Raw genomic sequence first — 18324 nt, 5'->3', positions numbered from 1 at the left:
GTGTTTGGGGACAGACGGGAGGAAATGGAACAGAGAAGAAAAGTAACAATAGTCCATATATGCTTGGCATTTATTCAGAGTGGTGTGCAGAAAGTGATATTCTTTTGTAAAAAATGCCTTATGATTTTTAAAATAAATTTAGTGAAGCTATAAAATATTTTAACAGTACGTATTTTTATAAATATACATATATGTCTACATTTTCTTTTATATTTATGCCATGGGCATAAATGAGAAGCTTACAAAACCTATAGGACAGAAACCCTTATATGGGAGGGGGTGGATGAGGATGAACTTGGACAATTTCATAGAGGAGACTGTTACTTGAGCATTTACCACATATTTGAAATAAATAGCACATTTTAGATATTTTCCCACGCATTGGAGAGAGTTAAGAAGGAGGTTAGAAAGTCCCACAGTTAAGTTCTGGGATTTTCAAATAGTCTAGAGGTTTGTGAAAGAAATGGATAAGAAAATAATGAAATACCTGGGTACAAAGGTAAGATGGAGCTACGTTAAGGAGTTGGATTTCATTTTGTAGTGGGCATTATAGATTTTTGAGGAGAGAAAAAATATGTAAGTATTGAAGAAGATGAATTATTAGTGGAAATGTTACAGCAATTACAGGTGAGTTGAATATCTAAACATCATCCATAGTTCTTATATATCATTAAAATGTACTTTTTCACTTTAAATTACAGGGAATCTTTAATAAAACGTATGTCCAATAAATTCATATTTGAGAATGTTCATCAGATTACTTCATGCCTATTCAGTAGAAGAGACCTCAACACCGGGGAAATCACTAGGTAATCTCAATAACTCTTCTATTTCTTCTTGCAAAGCTTCTGCTTTTTCATGCAACAGCATCTATAATAAAAAATCATGACATGAGGTCAAAACATGCATTGCTAGAGAATTGCCAACATTTTTACTACCATCCATTAGACACCTGAATCCTTATACATTAGCAATCTAGACATTAAAACTAATAATGAGATTGAAAAATGGTCACTTAAGTACAAGTGATTATAGTAAATGAAGCTAAGGCATTTAGTTAAAGTCATTTTAGCTGACCACTGCATTTAGTGTACCAAAAATGAAGGAGCTTTAATACTCTCAAATATTTGTTTTATTGATGACTCAGCTACTTAAAAATTAACTTTTAATCTATAAAATCTAAGACAATTTTGCAAAAATTTAATTACCTCTTGAAAATGTTATCCTTTATATTTTATGATTTCTCGAAATTTAAGTCTGATCTTTTAGGAACCTATCAGTGCTTCAAAGAAAAGTTTTATTCAAGTTCCTAAAATTAATATCATTAATTTCAAATGGCACACAGAAGATGTAAAAGAATATTTTCTGAGCAATGACTTTTTTCCATTCTAAAGAGCAGAAATATATTGATAGTATTTTTTAGCAGCTGGGTTTTATATATATTGGGTGAAATATATGTCTACTTCCGTTACAAAATTTTCATAATAAAAGTTTAGCAAAATTACTAGGAAATGTCATAAGAAAAAGTGAAAAAAACCACATGCTTATCAATTTGATATAAAGCATATTACATGGTATTATATATGAATTAAAATTTATGATTAAATATATTAAAATATAATTAGGTAAGTTTTTCAGTAATGGTGAGCATGTAAAATGAATCTCCAAGCACACCCTCTAAAAACTGTACAGATAAACAACAAGTAAACCACGAAAAACTCATGTATCATCATTATTTGAATACAGAGAATGCCATCAACCTGAAATTACTTGTAGTTAAAAATATCCACCAATTCCCAGCAGGGCCATTTCTAAAACTTCTATCCCAAGTGCTTTGCAGAAAAAAACTACATGAGAAAGAAGAGAAGAAAAGGTCTATGAGTAAATAAAATCACCTCCAAAGAGAAAAACTTTACAATTACCCAAAGTACAAAAATAATCTTGGTATGTTAAAACATGTTTAGAGGAAGAGAATTAAAGTGGAACTCTAGAAGATAGTCTTGGAAAGGCAATATTTCTAGGGAAGAAAATAGGCAAAAAAGAGAGAGGTACCCTTTGGAAGTTGAGAAGGGAGGGAGCCTCCCTGGTGGCTCCAGGGGTTAAGTCTCAGACCTACAAAGCTATCTGCAGCCAGCCGCTGTGGCATGATTCTATCCCCAGCCAGGAAGGTGACCCGCATGACACAGCAGACCTCTCCTGTCTTGCCCGCTGCTCAGCAGTGTATTTCCGTCAATCTGCCTGTTCTGCTCCCCACTCTGTCTCTGGTGAATCCTCTTACTCCCTGCACCTCTTCTCTGGCCTGTACCCCAGTTCTTGTATGTATAAATAAATAAATCTTTTTTAAAAAAAGAGAGAAGGGAAAAAATAAGAGAACAAAATTCAGGATACTAGAGGACAAAGAAAAACTAAAAATCAAAGCACACAGTTTCTCCTTGTACTCCTCTCCTACCCCAAGCTTTCTATTAAAGAATCTATATTTTGCTACACTGACAGAAAACAGGCTCTTGAACTAGTATCCTTATAAATCAATCTAAATTGCTAGGCAGTCTAAGAAAAGCAGAGGCATACACAGTTCTCATCTATACAAAAGTACTACAGAAAACAAAACAAAACAAAACAGAAAATGAGACTCAAAACACTTCCGCTCATAAAAATTTCCTTCCCTGAAAACAAACCATGAAGTAAAAAAAATGTAAGACAGCATTCCAAACAAAATTAAATATTCTCAAAGAAAGGATTTAGAGATGTTGGGTGAGGCGGGAAGGGAAACATACTCTGAATACAAAGTTCAAAAACTGACAACAGAATTGGACCAAACAGTTGGATAATTTCAGGAAAGAAACAGAAGGGCAAAATCATATACGAAATTAAAGCTAAGAGGATGCCCAAGGAAGAGCAGATTTGAATAAAAAACTAATTAGGGTCACTGAGAAAATATTAGGAAAACAATTACCAGAATGAAAATGAGATAAAAGGAAGGCATAGCCTGGTAAAATGACTTAAAATTCAAAATTAGGAGAATATGTTAATGAATTAATAGGATCCATAAAATTAATAGGATTTGATACTTCAAAAAAATCTATGAGGTCGTGGAGCGAGGGGACTAAAACAAATATGTCAGAAACTAACCATACTAAAGCAGATAAAAAAGAAAACCACCACCAAGTAACATTTGAACACATTATTTCAATTTCATATTCTCATATGAAAGATAAAGTTATAAATAAATACTAAACTCTAATTAGTAAGTTTGCTTTCTTTGCGGTGGCATGCTTTAACAAATTCTAAAATTATTTTTCTAGGATTAAGCAAAAAAGATAAATATACTGATGAAAATAGGAATGAGGTTTGTCACTGTTGGGGAAACTAAAATTAAGAGAAGGAGGAAAACTACACAGACTTGTGTAACATGGAATTGGTGGGTCAGAGTAAAGACAAATAGGCATTTTTTTGACAACTCTATTGAGAGATTGATTCTCCTCTCAAATCAGTGCTGGTCTTGGTGATTCACTTGTGACTCAGAGAATGCAATAGAAATGATGTCGCATGATTTCCAAGGTCTAGTCAAAAGAAACTTTGCCGTCTCTGCCTTGTTTCTTGGAATGAGACCATTCAGATTTCTCTTTCCTCTTGGATCCCAGCAACCATGTGTATCAGAAACCAAGCTACATGGAAATTACAAATGAGTAAGAAACCCACAATGTTTTAAAAGAAATGATGCTAGCTTGAATAAAAAGGGACAGAGAGAGGGTACAAAATAAAAAGAAGCTTGAACCTACAGCCAGGAAGTAGACTGAGAAAGCTACCTAGCTACAAATATAGGTCATTGCTTATGGAGAAAAGAGGAATGACTCACATGAGAGAAAATAAAGCCAGTAAGAATCATTCTCAGGGAATAGAACTGGGGTCTAATCAAGGAATTTACCACCTATGCCTGGCTGGATTTCAGAACTGTTAATACGTATCATCCATCTTCCCCACCTTTTTTTTTTTTTTTTTTTTTTTAATAGAGGCATGTTTTTCTTTATTTATTTGTTTGCTTGTTTGTTTTGTTTATACATGCACTGGGTACAGTCAGAAGCGCGGGAGGGTGAGAGAATTCACCAGAGCCAGAGCGAGGGGCAGAGCAGGCAGAAGGACCGAAGTACACTGCTGAGGGGAGCAGCGGGCGGCAGGAGAGGTCTGCGCGCCATGTGGGACCCTCCTCCGGTGGCCGGGGAGCAGCCGGGGATTGAACCGGCACCGCAGAGGCCGCGGGCAGCTTCGCAACCCAGCGCTCCACCGCTGCGCCACCGGGGAGGCCCTTCCCCACCTTTTGAATGTACTGTGTACTGTGCATGTGGTATCTTAGTTCAGGTTTTGAGATTGAAAAGGACAATACTTGTGAAATTGCAAGCAAGGAAGATTACTCATACCTGGACTTGATTTAGAAGAAATTCTGGATGTTGAGCCTGAGTCTGATGCCATAAACAAATAAATCTTTTGGGAGTGAACAGAATTTGCATGTGGGGAAAATGTAAATGATTTGTGATTAAAATGCAGACAAAGATGACTGAAAATTACTTGACATTCCCTTCATCTAGAGGTGGGGGTCTAATTCCCCTTCATTGTCATCAGGGTAGACCTTAGTGGCCTTCTTTCTAGTGACCAACAATATGCAACAGGAGTGACACTGTATAACTTCTGAGGTTAGTTCAGATTTCTTGCATTTTCTGCCTGATCTCTTGAAATGTTCACTCTCTGGATATGTCTCTTTAAAACCTATTTTCCATCTCAGGGTAGACACAAGCCCATGGAAAGACCATATGTAGTTGTTCCAGTTGAAAATTCTAAATAACACCCGGTTTTCAACTGCCATCTGTGTGAGTGAGCCATCTTGGATCTCCGGTCCAACCTTCAAATGACTACAGCCCCAGTCAAAATCTCATTGTGATGCATGAGACTCCAAATATGAATCACCTAACTGAGCCCTTCTAGAATTCCTAATCTACAAAAAACACCAGCAAAAATAAATAGCTATTCTAAGTCACTAAGTTTTGAGATGAAACTTTGTTATACAGTAATATGTACCTGGAAACATCAGAATTGCAATTATCAGTATGAGCTCACAGGCTTTAATGGTTTATACATAAGTATAGATTAAACTATATAGACATATGTAGGCTCTGTCTGCTGAGAGAACCCAGAAGCAAAGATATATCCCGCTGGTGATGAGCACACTTAGTCCCTAAAACTTTAGTTTCTAATTTTATTTTTTTTTTTTAATTTTTTTTCTTTTTTTTTTTTTTTAATAGAGGCATGTTTTTATTTATTTGTTTGTTTGTTTGTTTGTTTTTTTTTGTTTATACATGCACTGGGTACAGTCAGAAGCGCGGGAGGGTGAGAGAATTCACCAGAGCCAGAGCGGGGAGCAGAGCAGGCAGAAGGACCGAAGTACACTGCTGAGGGGAGCAGCGGGCGGCAGGAGAGGTCTGCGCGCCATGTGGGACCCTCCTCCGGTGGCCGGGGAGCAGCCGGGGATCGAACCGGCGCCCCAGAAGCCGCGGGCAGCTTCGCAACCCAGCGCTCAACCGCTGCGCCACCGAGGAGGCCCTAAAACTTTAGTTTCTAAATACCACTCTTCACTAAAAAGAAAGAGGACTCTGGAAGAGTGGCTGATTTCATGACAGAGGCAAAGTAAATTACAAGCTGAACAGAAACATCTTGTTGTGCCAGAATGCTGGTTATTAATTTTATTGCTTCACAGCTCCAAATCTATCCTTCATTGTCCTGCTGGAAATACTAGAGCTAGATATTGTTCTAATTTCCCAGCTGGTACAACGTTATGCTTTGTCAACAAAGATACTGGAGAGACTCTAGAAGGAAGGGGAGTCTCTTCTTAAGACTCCTGAAATGCTTGTCTGACATGCTGGACATCTGGCGGCACTTGAATTTCAATAGCACCCCCTACAGACAACTTTCTGACACGCTCCAAGGGCACCATAGCTATTAGAGCTTCCAAGTTCAACAGCACCTTTCAGAGAACTTCCTGGCAGTTTTGTCAGCATCCAAATGTGCAGTGTTTGCTTACCAGCCTTGGCTACAACACCTCAGTACACTTCTCCATTGTCTAGTGGGCCACAATCACACCTTGTCTAGAGACATCTGAATTCCCATCCACAGGGGTGATATAGCATGGGGTGGATCTTCTCTCATTATTCCTTCCTATATTCTTTAAATTTCTGTTTATCTATTCCTTCGAATCATATACAGTGATGGAAACTAATGCTACCTCAAATAAATAAATAATTAAATAAATGTCTCTTTATTCTGTAGAAATCAACTAGTAACCAGTTACTAATTATTAATTAATTAGACATTTCCATTCAAATTACTGGTGGTTTCCATTTCCTAACAAATAGACCTTGACAGATATAGTCAGAAAGCAAAAAAGAGCCCTAACAATGATGGGAACAAGTCAAAAAGACACAAGAACCAGTATGCAGGGGCTCCTGGTAGCCAAACCTAAGGCCATTTGAACATGAAAATATGTAATGGTAGTAATGGATTAAATCCCATTGAGGAAGCATGAACCTATGGCTCAAAATGATATAAATAAATAAATGAAGAAGGAAGTGCTTTTTTCATAGCAAAATGTCAAAAAATGCAGAAGGAACAATGTAGTCAGAATATTATCATTTGGCAAAAATCAGTGGATACTGAAAAAAGCATGTGAAAATAATGAAGAATAGGATATCTACATAGTCTCAAAGTTTCCACTTATAAAATATGAATTACAAAGGGAAAATAACTTTACAGTAGAGAAACTTGTCAAATGACAGTTTCTTAGCCATGTGATCCAATGTTATATCAGGTATGGGACAATCTCATATCCTGTGGCTTCTGATAGACATACATCACTGTAGTGGCCTTCCTACAAAAAGCTATGTAACTTCAATACAATCCTAAATGATTTCCTTATTTCCATTCTTACTCTACAATTTACAACCTCAAATCAACTCCTCTACTCAAAATCTTCCAAGGAAAAATTCATTTTACTCTTTCAAGCTCTCTGGAAAGCACAAGGATGGTGGGAACCAGAGCCCGTGTCTTAGGTTGCGAGATGGAAGCCATGCATTGAGAATGGCCGAGCAATGAGACAAATCAAGTATGGGTCTGTAAGGGCAGGAAGGGCACAGTGCAGGTTTTCTGATCCAGCAAGCTGGGTAAAGAAGGAGTCCTAAAGAGTCCTCGGTGGGTTTTGCAGGCTTTTTATTTAGATTTACCAGGCACATGGCAGGCAGGGGTGCTGGGGGGCTGGGAGGCTGGCAGTCATCCCAGCCCCCAGCAAATCCTCACTCTATCTGGGCTCTCTGGTGTTCTCTCTGCTTCTCTTGCTCTTCTGTTCGTTCTTGGCTTCTGCTGGCGTCCCTGTGATGCCGCCCTTATAAACTGTCTCTCAGCCCAGGTGTACCCACTCCGCCATCAGGCATGCATTCAGGACCACAGGGTTCCCTCATCTATCCTAATGGCGGGAGGGCAGAAAAGCCTGATACTTTTTCCTTAGCCTACACGGTCCTTGGATTTACCACTGTGTCTTCTTATCAGCTACCTGCCAACTCCAAGAATTTCTGATGGATCAAGATCAGTTTTAGTGTCTTCATCTGTCAACTAATGCTGACACTGACTGTCCAACTCCTAAGATTACTATAAAGATCAGTGTGAGAGGGGCCTCCCCGGTGGCGCAGCGGTTGAGCGCTGGGTTGCGAAGCTGCCCGCGGCCTCTGCGGCGCCGGTTCAATCCCCGGCTGCTCCCCAGCCACCGGAGGAGGGTCCCACATGGCTGCTCCCCGGCCACCGGAGGAGGGTCCCACATGGCGCGCAGACCTCTCCTGCCGCCCGCTGCTCCCCCCAGCAGTGTACTTCGGTCCTTCTGCCTGCTCTGCTCCCTGCTCTGGCTCTGGTGAATTCTCTCACCCTCCCGCGCTTCTGACTGTACCCAGTGCATGTATAAACAAACAAACAAATAAATAAATAAAAATACATGCCTCTTTAAAAAAAAAAAAAATCAGTGTGAGCACCTACTTTTTATTCAAAAGAGGAAGATGAAATTTACTTTTTAACAAATTCAGATCTATGTATATTACAACAGTGTAACAATACAGTTAAAAAAAGTTAAACAACTTCAGACTACAAGAATAGAACTATATTTGAGATCAAGAAGGAAATGATCCCAAACAGCTGTGAGTGGCTTTATCCACATAGAACAGAAGGGTAATGACAAATGCATCTGGCAAAGGGTAACCAGGAGAGTGAATAGCCTAAAACTAGATTATTTAATATTGATGAGAGAAACAGAAAAGAGCTAATTTTGGGCACAATAAGAGCAGTTTTCAAATGTTTGACAAATTAACATATGAACAAAAAAATAAAATAGTTCCAGAAGGAAGTAGTACAATGCAACCCTAACAGTGTCAAAAAATAGAACTACCTGATTTTTGAGATGGTAAGCTCTTTGTCAATGAAGGTGTTTCACAAGTGGGAAGACCAGATGTTGGGATGCTGACAGAAGGACTTCTATGAATAGGATCGGGGTGACAGAAAGCATCGTGTGCCAGAGTTCCCTGTACTTCAATGAATTCTGGAAACTGCTTTTATTTTTTAGGAGGTCCTCTTTTTCTTTTTTTTAGCAAGACTTGGATCATAACATATGAACTATTTTTATCCACACATTGTTAAGTCCACACTTTTATGTCTATAGATAAATATATTTTTATGTCTAAAGTATAAAATATCATGAAGGTTAAAATATGGTTTGCTTACCTTTGCTGATGAAACAATTTGCTTGGCCTGGCGTCTTGATAAATGATCAATTGTCCTTATTAACACTTCAGGATCTGCATTAGCTAAGTGCATTAGACTTTTATAACCTGCATTGTGTAATTGTTTTGCTCGACCCTGAAAAGTATCATGAAAATCGGTAGGATCAGACTTTGGGATTAGGAAAAAAACATTAAAGTGTCTTATTCAAATGAAAATTTTGCATGTAAAGAAAGGAATAAATTAATAAAGTAAACAAATTTTGAGGAACTTTTTTTCTCTTTTATTTTGTATTTTCTTTATAAGGATTTAATCTAGAAAACTTCTATAGATGGTGTTATATTGAATTTTGAGGAATTTTAAAGATGCACTTGGGTGGTTCCAGTGTGACTTGCAAGAGAGCTTTCTGTGCAGCTTAAGTAAACTGAGGTGTGCTGTAATTAGGAATGGAAACCCATTAAGGCACTTAGGATAGAGCCATTATTTTAGCTCTCCAGTCAAATGTTCAAGGCCAATACTTACCAGCTACTTAGGGGACCACTAATGAGTGTGTGCATGTGCTTTCCCAGCAGAACAACTTCTCACACAAAATAACAGAGAATAAAATGAAATTGAAGGTTGGTGAAAAAAGCTTAAAAACCAGCTGATGATACTTTTTTCTAACTCTCTTAGGAATGTAAATAACCCTAGTTACCACCAAATCACTACTACATTAAATAAATACTTCTAAACTGACAGAAGTGAGGGAGGCAGGAAGAGATGCTAAGGATGAACTGTAGCACAGGCATAACTGTGAGAGTCATTTTCATCCCCATTGTCATTTTTTTGCCTGTACATGTTATTTTTCGTCAAGAATGTTTCCAGGTTAATGGGGGATTCTGAGAGGCCATGGCAATAATTTTTTTTCCTAAAGGGGCTGCCATGACAAATGAGCAACAGAGCTGTAAAGTCTTATCATAAACAAAACAGTAAAACCTGATTTTTCTGTTACTTGAAATTATCTCAGCTGGCAAACTGCAAAGTTACTAACCTCTAAAACTCCAGTCACTTCCATGAGAGGAATTAGCTCTGCCTTTACACAGTAAGTCAACCTCTTGGTAAGTTCTACCAAAAGGGCTCTATAAACCCAAAACTCCTCAAGTTCCTGTAGGACACAAAGCAATATACAGAATTAAAAGCTGTTTTTTCAAAGTTCCATTCGTGTGATAAAAGACTCAGAGAGGATGTTCTATTATGTAAGTTCTGAACTTGAATTAAGCCAGAGTGAAAAATGACTCAAGCAAAATTATTATGAGGAAACAACACGGAGAATCTGAGAGGACCAAGTAGTTTAGGGATAAGATTGGAAACTGAAAAATAAGTCAATATGAAAAGTTCTATTCTTTTATCTATTATATATTCTTTTATATATTCTATTCTATATATATATTTATATATATCAAAACATCAGGAAAAGCATGCATAGCATTTTTTTTTCAAATGACCAAAAATAATTTCTACCTCTGGGAATTTATCCTGAAGACAACTTATTAAATATGGAGGGATTCAAATGTAAGACGATGTTCTGTGAAACCAATACTTAAAACAAAAATACTGGAAGCCATGAGTTGATAATTATTAATGCTGGTGGTTAAATGGGTATTCATTATATTATTTTGTCTTCTTTTGTGATGGAGAATATCTATAACAGTATTTTTTAAAATGCCCTTTTAGGCATCATTGTGAGATTAGGAGGAGCATACAACAGCATTAGCTGGCATGTTTGTACTCAGTAGGAAAGTCAATACACTAAAGGTGGTTGTAAAAATAACACCTTGAATAGAACTACTACATCAATCAACCCTGAAACTGCCTTACCACTTTATCTTTACTGCTATATAAGACTATAATTTTCCCTTGTTGTTCACACTTTTGTGGGTACTTCTATCATTTGTTAAAAATATCTTAACTGGGCCTCCCCGGTGGCGCAGCGGTTGAGCGCTGGGTTGCGAAGCTGCCCGCGGCCTCTGCGACCCAGGTTCGATCCCCGGCTGCTCCCCGGCCACCAGAGGAGGGTCCCACATGGCGCGCAGACCTCTCCTGCCGCCCGCTGCTCCCCTCAGCAGTGTACTTCGGTCCTTCTGCCTGCTCTGCTCCCCGCTCTGCCTCTGGTGAATTCTCTCACCCTCCCGCGCTTCTGACTGTACCCAGTGCATGTATAAACAAACAAACAAACAAATAAATAAATAAATAAATGAAACATGCCTCTATTTAAAAAAAAAAAAAAATATCTTAACTAATACTAATACAATGATGTACATTCTATACCACCTTCATAACTTTTTAGAAAAAAATACTTTAAAATATTGAAAAGACATTTATGAGCACAGAAGTTGTCAGGTAGACTGTTACTAGAACTGACAATCAAAGTTATAGTTGTTTTTAAAGTTCAACATATAGATTCTTTTACTTGAACAATTCTCAAATCCTTATAGTCCAAGTAAAATAAAGGTAATGAATATTAGGAAAAGCGTCTTTAATTACAAAGACCAACAAACAAAAAATATTTAAGAAAATCATTTTAAAAGCTAATTTCTCCCCTATTATCTATAATTTTTACCTACTGTTTAAGTAGCATGTGATTAGGAAAAAATAACCTAATATTAAAAAGTTAGCATAAGCAGCAAGTTTGCTAAAATAGTTATTCAATTCAAACATTATAATAAAATTAATTGCCATGTACATACACAGAATATGTGACTAAGATAGGAAAATGAAGTAGATTTTAAGTAAAAAAAAATAATGGAGTAAAATGTTTTCAAAAATTGAGTATAGAAACAAACATGTAAAGAATTTATGATGCCCCCAATAAGAAGAAATTTAAACATAAAAATTGTTTATACATTAATTAAAAAAATTATCTGAGCAGAACAGTCTGGTAATTTTGATTGAAATACTTAAGGAAATTCTGAAAGTTTCTTTTAGCAAAGTCTTAAAAAAAAATCCCAAATGCATTTGGGCAAAATAACATTTTCTTCATGAATATTTTATAAAGTAAAATTTGATGTAGGAATTTAAAGTAAATGTCTGACATTGGAAACAAAAATGGTAAATTACTATGGCAATCAAAAGTACATGATATCGGGCCTCCCCGGTGGCGCAGCTGTTGAGCGCGGGGTTGCGAAGCTGCCCACAGCCTCTGCAGCGCAGGCTCGATCCCCGGCTGCTCCCCGGCCACCGGAGGAGGGTCCCACATGGCGCGCAGACCTCTCCTGCCGCCCGCTGCTCCCCTCAGCAGTGTGCCTCGGTCCTTCTGCCTGCTCTGCTCCCCGCTCTGGCTCTGGTGAATTCTCTCACCCTCCCGCGCTTCTGACTGTACCCAGTGCTTGTATAAATAAATAAATCTTAAAAAAAAAAAAAAAAAAAAAAAACCAAAAGTACATGATATTGGGCCTCCCCGGTGGCGTAGCGGTTGAGTGCAGGGTTGCGACGTTGGCTGCAGCCTCTGCAGCGCCGGTTCCATCCCCCGCTGCTCCCTGGCCACCGGAGGAGGGTCCCACATGGCGCGCAGACCTCTCCTGCCGCCCGCTGCTCCCCTCAGCAGTGTACTTCGGTCCTTCTGCCTGCTCTGCTGCCTGCTCTGCTCCCCGCTCTGGCTCTGGTGAATTCTCTCACCCTCCCGCACTTCTGACTGTACCCAGTGCTTGTATAAATAAATAAATAAATCTTAAAAAAAAAATATATATATCATTTAAAAAAAAAAAAAGTACATGATATTTAGTAGTCTCGGGGTACCTGCTGGATATTAGTGATATACTGATCAAACACTTAATGTGATTATCATGCAAGAGAAAGACACACACAGAATCTACAATGAAGTGTCCTTAAGAGATGATTCCAAATATCTGAAACAACTAATGGTGGTTGAAAGAGAATGGTTAAACTAGGTGCTTTCTACTTTTTCATTATATATTTTAGTTAATTCTGTCATTTTTGTATCTTTATCATACATTTATGTATTCCTGTAAGTGGATAAAAACACAGATAAAATAAATTCTGAATGCTTTGTAATAACAGAATTAAGTCAGCAATGGGAAAATAATGACTAACTGGTTTTGAGCTTAGTGCAACAGTTAAATAAAAATATGCACAAAGTATACATCAATTACTCAATGGAATTACCTCACAGAAATGTAACAGACATGATGAGAATGCAGCAGCTCCAGTGTGGAGATTTTGTATATATCCTCGAGGCATATTAAATTTTTCAGACACACTCCAAATATTGGTCTCTTTGAGCAAAGTATAAAGAACAAAAGATAGGTATAGTCTGTTGACATTGTCCTTGTCCACCTTCTAGAACGACATAATCAAATGTATTTATGTACCAGACCTGTTAAAAATGTAAAATATTAAAAAAATGTACAATATTTTCAAACTGGACAAACGATAAAAGTGAAGTTGTATTACCGAAAAGCAAGGACAAAATGATTCCATAGAAATAAAGCTAATTTTGGGCCTCCCTGGTCGCGCAGCGGTTGAGCGCTGGGTTGCGAAGCTGCCCACAGCCTCTGCAGTGCTGGTTCGATTCCCGGCTGCTCCCTGGCCACCGGAGAAGGGTCCCACATGGGGCGCAGACCTCTCCTGCCACCCTCTGCTCCCCTCAGCAGTGTACTTCGGTCCTTCTGCCTGCTCTGCTCCCCGCTATGGCTCTGGTGAATTCTCTCACCCTCCCGTGCTTCTGACTGTACCCAGTGCTTGCAAAAATAAATAAATAAATCTTAAAAAAAAAAAAGAAATAAAGCTAATTTCTAACACATGTATTTTAGATTCATTCAAATTACCATTTTTCTAAGTATAAAAAAAAGAGATGAGTCAAACTGTTTTTGTTTTAAACTTCTCTCTACAGAGAGATTAGTGGGTTCATTTGTGTTCCTCCTCTCCCTCTGAGAAAAGATATGTTCAAGTCTTAACCCCTGGTACCTGTGAATGTGATTTTATTTAGAAATAGGACCTTTGCAGATGTAATTAGTTAAGGATCCTGAGATTACATCATTCTAGATTTCTAGGTATATGGTGGGTCCTTTAGGGCTCTTTGTTCAACGACTGATGTCTTCATGTTTATAAAAGGAAGAGAGAAATGAAGCAATAGAGAGAACAAAGCAATGTGAAGATGGAGGCAGAGATTGGAGGGATGCATCTATAAGTCAAGGAACACTAGTAACTGCTAGCAGCTACTAGAAAGTAGGAGAGACGCAAGACTCCCCCTTCGTCAGAGCCTCCAGAAGGAACCATTCTTGCCAGCATCTTGATTTCAGACTGCTCGCCCCCTCCTCTGTGAGAGAATACATTTCTGTTGTTTTAAGACACCCAGTTTGTGCTAATTTGTGATGGCTGTACTAGGGAAAAATAGAAAGGGAAGGAGAGGAGACCTTTACATTACTGTAGTATTTATATGTTGTATACACGTGAAATTATAAATTAAACAAGTGCATTTATTTGGATAAATGTTATTAAGCTTGTCTACAATGTAAAGTAAATATAAATATGAAATTCCATGATTTCACATGGTCATAATAAATAATGTTTCCAAAGTTAAAAAGAGTGAAGGACAAATGTTTCCTATAGTCGGTAATTTCTTCTGTGTATCTATTTTTGCCTATGGGGGTCTAGTGAATTTTTTTTTTTTTTAAAGAACCATTTTCTTTTTTTTTTAGTTATTGAATTATTTATTTATACTAGCACTGGGTACAGTCAGAAGCGCGGGAGGGTGAGAGAATTCACCAGAGCCAGAGCAGGGAGCAGAGCAGGCAGAAGGACCGAAGTACACTGCTGAGGGGAGCAGCCGGCGGCGGTCTGCGCGCCTTGTGGGATCCTCGCTGGTGGCGGGGGATCGAACCAGCACTGCAGAGGCTGCGGGCAGCTTCGCAACCCAGCGCTCAACCGCTGCGCCACCAGGAAGCCCTCTAGTGATTATTTTTTGCATAAAGTCTTCATAGGTAATATCAAGTTAACTTAGAAAATAGTTAACTCATACTTAAAATCAGAGGAAAATGGATAGACTTGAAAGAGATAAAATAGGTACAAAATAAAAAATGATATCCTCTACTACAGTAAAAGAATGTTTGAGATGAGACACAAGGGTGGCATCAAAGGATGCATGCATTAGGGCCTCCTGGGGGTTCAGGCAGTTAAACGCAGCGCTGTGACGCTGTCCACAGCCTCTGCAGTGCCGGTTCCATCCCCACCAGCCTTGGAGCAACCCACATGGCGAGCAGACCTCTCCTGTCTTGCCCGCTGCTCCTCTCAGCAGTGTATTTCATCACTCTGCCTGTTCTGTTCCCCACTCTGGCGAATCCTCTCACCCTGCTGCATATCTGGCCTGTACCCTGGCTCTTGTATAAATAAAATAAACCTTAAAAAAAAAAAAAGCATGCATTACATTCTGTGTGTTAATCTCTGACTCACTCTTTTTAAAATTAGTAAACTGAAAAAACAAGTAGGAAAAGATGACTTTTAGCTCTCCCAATTTAGTGTATCTTTGTATTAATTACAAATTGAGTGAATTTAGATTTTACTTATAATGTATTCTCTAAGCCAAGAAAAATGCTGTAATCACATGGCAAGATAATTACATGGCAAAAAAGGGGGTGTCTCTTTCAATGTGAATGAACCATCAGATTTTAAGTAGTATCATGTTAATCTGGAATTTAAAAAGATACTTTTAAAACATTAATCTAGTAATTAATCCAGTTGTAATTAAGATAATTCATACACATACTATTTAAAATGTTTAATTATCAGTTGTGTAAATCTTTACTATGTTTCCTAAGAAATAACAAAAAATTCTCTGATTCAAGTTTTAAAGATTAATAGTCCTTTTTTTCCCCCCAAAGATTTATTTTATTTATGCATACAAGAGCTGGGGTATAGGCCAGAGGTGCAGTGAGTGAGAAGATTCACCAGAGACAGAATGGGGAACAGAACAGGCAGACTGACTGAAATACACTGCTGAGGGGAGCAGTGGCAGAGACAGGAAAGGTCTGCTGAGCCATGTGGATTAGCTCCGTGGCAGGGGATTGAACTCATGCTGCAATGGCTGCCGATAACTTTATTGTGCTGAGACTTAATTCCTTACACCACCAGGGAGGTTCCAAGACTCATAATCCTAATAAGATTTTGTAACTGTGTTTTTGTTAATAAGTTCAAAATTAATGATTTTGTTTTTATTTTAAATTTTTCGAGTTTGTTATAAGATTTGTTTTAAAAACTATTTTTATTCTACATTTTGAAGTTCTAAGCAATAGTCATTTCTGAAATGTCCCAGTATAAATATTGTGATAACATGCAAGCTAACGTACTGTACAGATGTTTATAATTTTAGAATACATGGAACATTAAATTAGAATGCAAGTAAACATTATCTCCTATTTTTCAAAATGAGTAAGTAATATCTATGTAAATTTAAAAGAAACAGGCGAAAGAGTAACCAGCTTTTAATGAAGACTGAATTAGCAGAGAAAATTAAAAATAAAAGTGTGGAAGAGGAACGTGATATTAAGGAATTTGAAGTATTACCAAAGAATTATTTTGATTTCTATTAAAGTCAATGTTTACACTAGATACTTGCTTCATGTTCATTGAGTGAACTTTTAAAACCAAAATATTTAAGATCTCACACAAAGGAATATGAGCTTATCCATTTCAACTTTCTAAAATGCTGAAGCATTTCATGTACTAGATGGGGAGTTCTTTGAGGACAACAAACAGCAACAAAAACACAAAACTTGTCCCATCTTAGGTTCCCTGATACCAAGTAGAATGTCTAATATACATTTCTGGAAGATGTATTTTTCTCCCTTGAATTGAAATTACTACAGGATTATATATACAATGAAAACATTTTATAAATATTTTACAATTTTTTTATTGTAGTCTAAGAAAGCTTACAGAGGTTTAACTTTTCCCATGATGAAAGTCTTACTTGTGCATGGCTGACATTTCAGAATACAAAGATCTGAAAAAAAGGTCATCACACCAACCAGAAGTATTTTTGGTAAATGTATAAGCTTTTGGTTCTCAGATATGTTTTATATAGCAGCACGGGCATTATATTAAAGAAAAAAATGAAAATGATCAATTCAACAAAGGAAATAATAAGTTAACAGTATTAATTTTGTTAAATAGATTTAGTTAATTGTTTAGTAAGGAAAAAAAAAACTGGTACCTTCTTGACAACTTGACCTGATGCTTTTTTCACAAGAAAGCTTTCAGAGATGCCAACAAGAGCAGCTACCTTTTGTTCTGCTGGATTGAGTTTGTTGAACTACGTAAAAAGGGTAAATACATGAGAAAATTAAATTGTAACCATAAAAAATTCTGTCATTTGAATCAAACCCTGTACTTCCTTTGATATCACATTTTCATCAAGAGGAGATGAAAACAACGTAAATGCTTTTTACAAATACTGTAAGCTTAAGAAATATATTATTAAAATATAACATCTGTTAGACTTAGACACACATGGTCACAAATACTGATTTCCATGGACTTTGTGTTTATGTTTAATATTGGAGATGTTTAGGGAGAAGAGGGAAAGATTTTGAAAGTAACCGCAGTATATAGTTTCAATTAAAAACACTCATGGTAACAACTTAATGATATGACATTAAAAAGAAAGTATTTCCTGCAGTTAAAGCTGTATACCACTCTGTCTAATGTATGTTCATACATCTAGTCTGTTCACAGTTATGTCATGAAAGACTGAACTTCATGTTATATGTACTGTTTTTACAGTAATCCTGACTGAGCAGGAAATAGGTATAAATGAAGTGACTTATGCTATCAATTAAAGCAGCCACTTGTTTATGAAGACACTGACAAACAGATGAGAAGAAAGGATAGACAGACTAGCTGATGGAGAAGTCAAGGTCAAAATAAAATTAATAGGTGGCCCAGATACTATATCTTTGAAAGCAGTATAAGTGTAGTAACTGAATTAAACCATGTGAAATGCTTTGGATTTCATGCCCATGGGTTCTCCTAAGTTTTGGCAACTGTGGCTTGAGGCTTGGTCTACAGAAGCAGCCGTTCCCTCCTGAGAGTTGTCCTTCTACAGAAACTCATCTTAGTGGTTCTTATTTCCTCCCCCTTTTACTGAAAATTAAATTGTATGCTTATATATTATAATGTGAGTTTCCTCCAGTGAATTATAGTGTAATTATATGTGACTGACTGGAATTGTAAGTTAAATCTCTTCACCCAGGTGGAAGTTAGCACGTTGAGATCCAAACTTCATACTGCACTTTACCATTTGGTTTTGTAACAAACAGGGTCAATTGCACCTTGCCACTGCTGATACAATAGATAGTCCTGCTCGGGTACAAACATCACAGCTTTGTGTGGATCTGATAGAGCTGTCATGTAATTAGAATCTCAATCATCAGAAATGGCTCTCACTGTTTTCTTTACATTCTAGGCATTATAAAATGTAGTGGTCGCCAAATCATAACAGAAACTGTCAGTGGAAAAACAGAACAAGGAATG

At 37.4% G+C, this 18324-nt stretch overlaps 1 protein-coding gene across 5 annotated transcripts in view; it reads right to left on the bottom strand.

Annotated features, from left to right (window-relative positions):
* Positions 1-768: 768 nt before the first annotated feature.
* The window catches only part of HELQ (helicase, POLQ like), a gene marked incomplete at both ends in the record, with an annotated part of 46960 nt that continues 29404 nt past the window's right edge, over positions 769-18324 (bottom strand). For all 5 annotated transcript variants that reach the window (XM_084233583.1, XM_084233586.1, XM_084233584.1 and 2 more), the window contains 5 exons: positions 769-870; positions 8803-8937; positions 9830-9943; positions 12961-13134; positions 17006-17104. In XM_084233583.1, the coding sequence (XP_084089709.1) occupies positions 769-870; positions 8803-8937; positions 9830-9943; positions 12961-13134; positions 17006-17104 (624 nt within the window). The remainder of the gene's footprint in view (positions 871-8802; positions 8938-9829; positions 9944-12960; positions 13135-17005; positions 17105-18324) is intronic.

Source organism: Talpa europaea (assembly GCF_964194135.1).
Source record: "Talpa europaea genome assembly, chromosome: 5".
Taxonomy (NCBI): Eukaryota; Metazoa; Chordata; class Mammalia; order Eulipotyphla; family Talpidae; genus Talpa; species Talpa europaea.
Note: the sequence above shows the minus strand (reverse complement) of the source record. Positions and strands in the feature narration are given on the sequence as shown.